Below are 2,771 nucleotides of genomic sequence, written 5' to 3' on the forward strand. Positions count from 1 at the left end.
GATGGACAATAGGAAGGGGATAACCAAAGAACCCATCGGTGGCTTATGTTAAAGATATGGTGGACCAAAGAAGGAGGGTAAAGGGTGAAATTAAATCGGTACGGAACCCTTCGTGTGTGAGTCCGATGCGCACTTGGCTGGTTTTATTTTTGTTTAAAGAATATTTTCAACTGTAAACTTTATTGTCACACCATCAAGTTATATTTTTCTCGTCGCCTAAAAAATCAACTTAATGCAGCTCTCTATGAAAAATATTTTATCTACTCTTCATCATCTCGTTCTTCTTTTTCACCTAGAAAGCCCTTCTTCCGCAAAAATCTTATAGGAAAGTCAATAAGGCATATCAATAGTAGGTATCCTCCGAACATATAGTCGTCCTCAGCTAATTCAATTGCATCCTCATCGAGTAAAATATGTAACTCAGCGACAGTGGCCTGAAAAAAAAAACATCAAAAAGTGCACATTTCAAATACAATGTTGTTTTTTACTTAGCTTAGCTTATATTCTTCTCCGATAAATAAGCTATTTCACCACGGATTTTTGTTTAAAATCGAACGAGGTTTTCATGGACACGCACCAATTATTTTAATTTTTGTTTATGCGCTTGTTTATATCATTACGTTGTTTTGTTTATGTTAGGACCATTATAAAAATTCTAAACTTTTAAATACCGGCAGTAAAATCACGATGAGTATAGTCGTCCACGTGAAATCATTAGGATCCAATCTTTCATCTATAGGAAAAAAGAATTCGCTAAGCAATCTGGGTAAACCTAAATATATTGGATAGTATATGGCTAGACCAGGAACCACCACAATTGCGTACATCCAATAACTCGTGTAGTCAAACTGAAAAAAAAAACATGAGATATTACAATATTTTTTATGAAAAAGATTATCCTACCTACTATGGGATTTAAAGAACTTTCGGAGTTAAGCAAGGGGATAAAAAATTACTTTAAGGTACATAATATTGTTATCGACTGATAAGATCACGCCTCACTAACATAGAATCAGATTGCTTCATTTGTAAACAGGTCAAATTAAAGCAGTGTGAGAGTTAACAAGTAGGGAGATCCCCCATGTTTTGAAAGATTAAATGAAAAAAATCAATCGATGAAGTACAAAAAAAATGCATATTCCACTACCAGACGAAAGCCACCTTAAAATATTTCAACATACCGCTGTGCAACCCACTCCAATACAAATAATATCCACAAAGAACATAGTCGCACTTGCAGTTAAAAATATTTTTGAACTAGTGATATAACCATATAATATCATGTGGAAAAATGCACCGGAAAAAATAACAAACGCGAACAGCTGAAAAAAAATATGAATGTATGATGAATTAATAAGGAAGATACGAAATTCAGGAAGTACATTTCGCGCCAAATATCTTTGCTGTTCTGAAGATGGCCATTAGATGCTTTGCACATTAACACTGGTGCCTTCTCATTACATGAATTATCTTAAAAATAAATCATTATCTTGAAAATAATGTGCGGGATCTAATAAAGGCTTACACTAGTCATTTTGTTCCTATACACATATTATTGTAGCCTTGTAAATTGTATGAGTATTTACCGTGCCGAAAATTCCCACTGAACTTCTGAAACCTATGCGCATGTTCTCAAGACAGATCATACACATCGTTAGAATCACGATAACCAATCTGTAACAAAATAAAGGAATGATATTAGCGCCACGAGCGATTGTCGCCGTATATCTATACTAATATTATAAAGCTGAAGAGTTTGTTTGTTTGTTTGTTTGAACGCGCTAATCTCAGGAACTACTGGTCCGATTTGAAAATTTCTTCCAGTGTTAGATACACGTACACGTTTAAAATTAAACTGCGTAATCACATCCATGGCAAGTTGGCGGAATCATTACACTAGTTCATTTTCTTAACTTTCTTCTCTTGGATTCAGTAATATATATATATATATATATATTTATTATATTTATATATACATAAATATATTTATTTTTATTTTCTTGCACTTATGCTCAAACTATGTTGCACCTACCACTTCTGTTTCACCACCACCCTAAGGTAGACTGGCAGAGAACGCCTAAGGCGTTAAGTCCGCCGTTGTACAATGTGCATAAAGTATTTTAAATAAATAAATAAATAGATAGCCCATTTATCGAGGAAGGCTATAGGCTACTTTTTATCCCGGTATGGGAAGTAGTTCCCACGGGATGCGGGTGAAACCGCTGGCAGAAGCTAGTACATATATAGAAGTACATATATAACATAACATAAGCATTTTGTAACACAGGTACACTCTTTATTCCTTCACACTCATAGCCCGATTTGTGAACAGTTTTTTAGCGATCAAATAGTTATTACCAAATTAATGTGACTACTTACAATGAAAGTCCCACTACAAAGTGGGCAAGCCGCAGCATATACCACATAATACCATGATCAGTACTGAAAAAAATACAAAGATTAGTAAGTTTTATGAAAGCGGTTTAGCTTGGGAATAAATTAGGTAGGTACCTACTCGCAACCCACATATAATATGATTCCTAAAGTTATAAATAAATGCATCAGGAGCAACATCGCAAACATTGTTTTCACGGTGTAATTGCGCGACTCTGGTTCATATATCATTTGGACTTTGTTTTCGGGCATATTTTCGCTTCCCATGAACTGTACCACCACTGCATTTTCTGAATAAACATTAGGTTTTTTCCTACCGGCCTTTCCATGTTTATTATCTACTAAATTAATTTCCTTACATTCAGGTAATTTGCTTG

The 2,771-nt window shown here is 34.5% G+C and overlaps 1 protein-coding gene across 1 annotated transcript; it reads right to left on the reverse strand.

Annotated features, from left to right (window-relative positions):
• Positions 1–260: 260 nt before the first annotated feature.
• Positions 261–1,283, reverse strand: LOC124642215. Its single transcript, XM_047180525.1, has 3 exons — positions 1,182–1,283; positions 672–848; positions 261–434 (listed from the first exon to the last, which is right to left on the reverse strand). The coding sequence occupies exons 1-3, from the start codon at positions 1,281–1,283 to the stop codon at positions 261–263; spliced, it is 453 nt and encodes a 150-aa protein (XP_047036481.1).
• Between the last annotated feature and the right edge of the window lie 1,488 nt (positions 1,284–2,771).

The sequence above is a fragment of the Helicoverpa zea genome, chromosome 24, assembly GCF_022581195.2.
Source record: "Helicoverpa zea isolate HzStark_Cry1AcR chromosome 24, ilHelZeax1.1, whole genome shotgun sequence".
Classification (NCBI taxonomy): Eukaryota; Metazoa; Arthropoda; class Insecta; order Lepidoptera; family Noctuidae; genus Helicoverpa; species Helicoverpa zea.

Bases quoted from the DNA above. Each gene is read 5' to 3' on its own strand.
- LOC124642215 (XM_047180525.1), bottom strand. From the start codon at position 1,283: ATGATATTATATGGTTATATCACTAGTTCAAAAATATTTTTAACTGCA. The intron at 849-1,181 runs GTATGTTGAAAT...TTTTTTTTTCAG, and splicing joins TTGGAGTGGGTTGCACAGCG to TTTGACTACACGAGTTATTG. The intron at 435-671 runs GTATTTAAAAGT...TTTTTTTTTCAG, and splicing joins TCATCGTGATTTTACTGCCG to GCCACTGTCGCTGAGTTACA.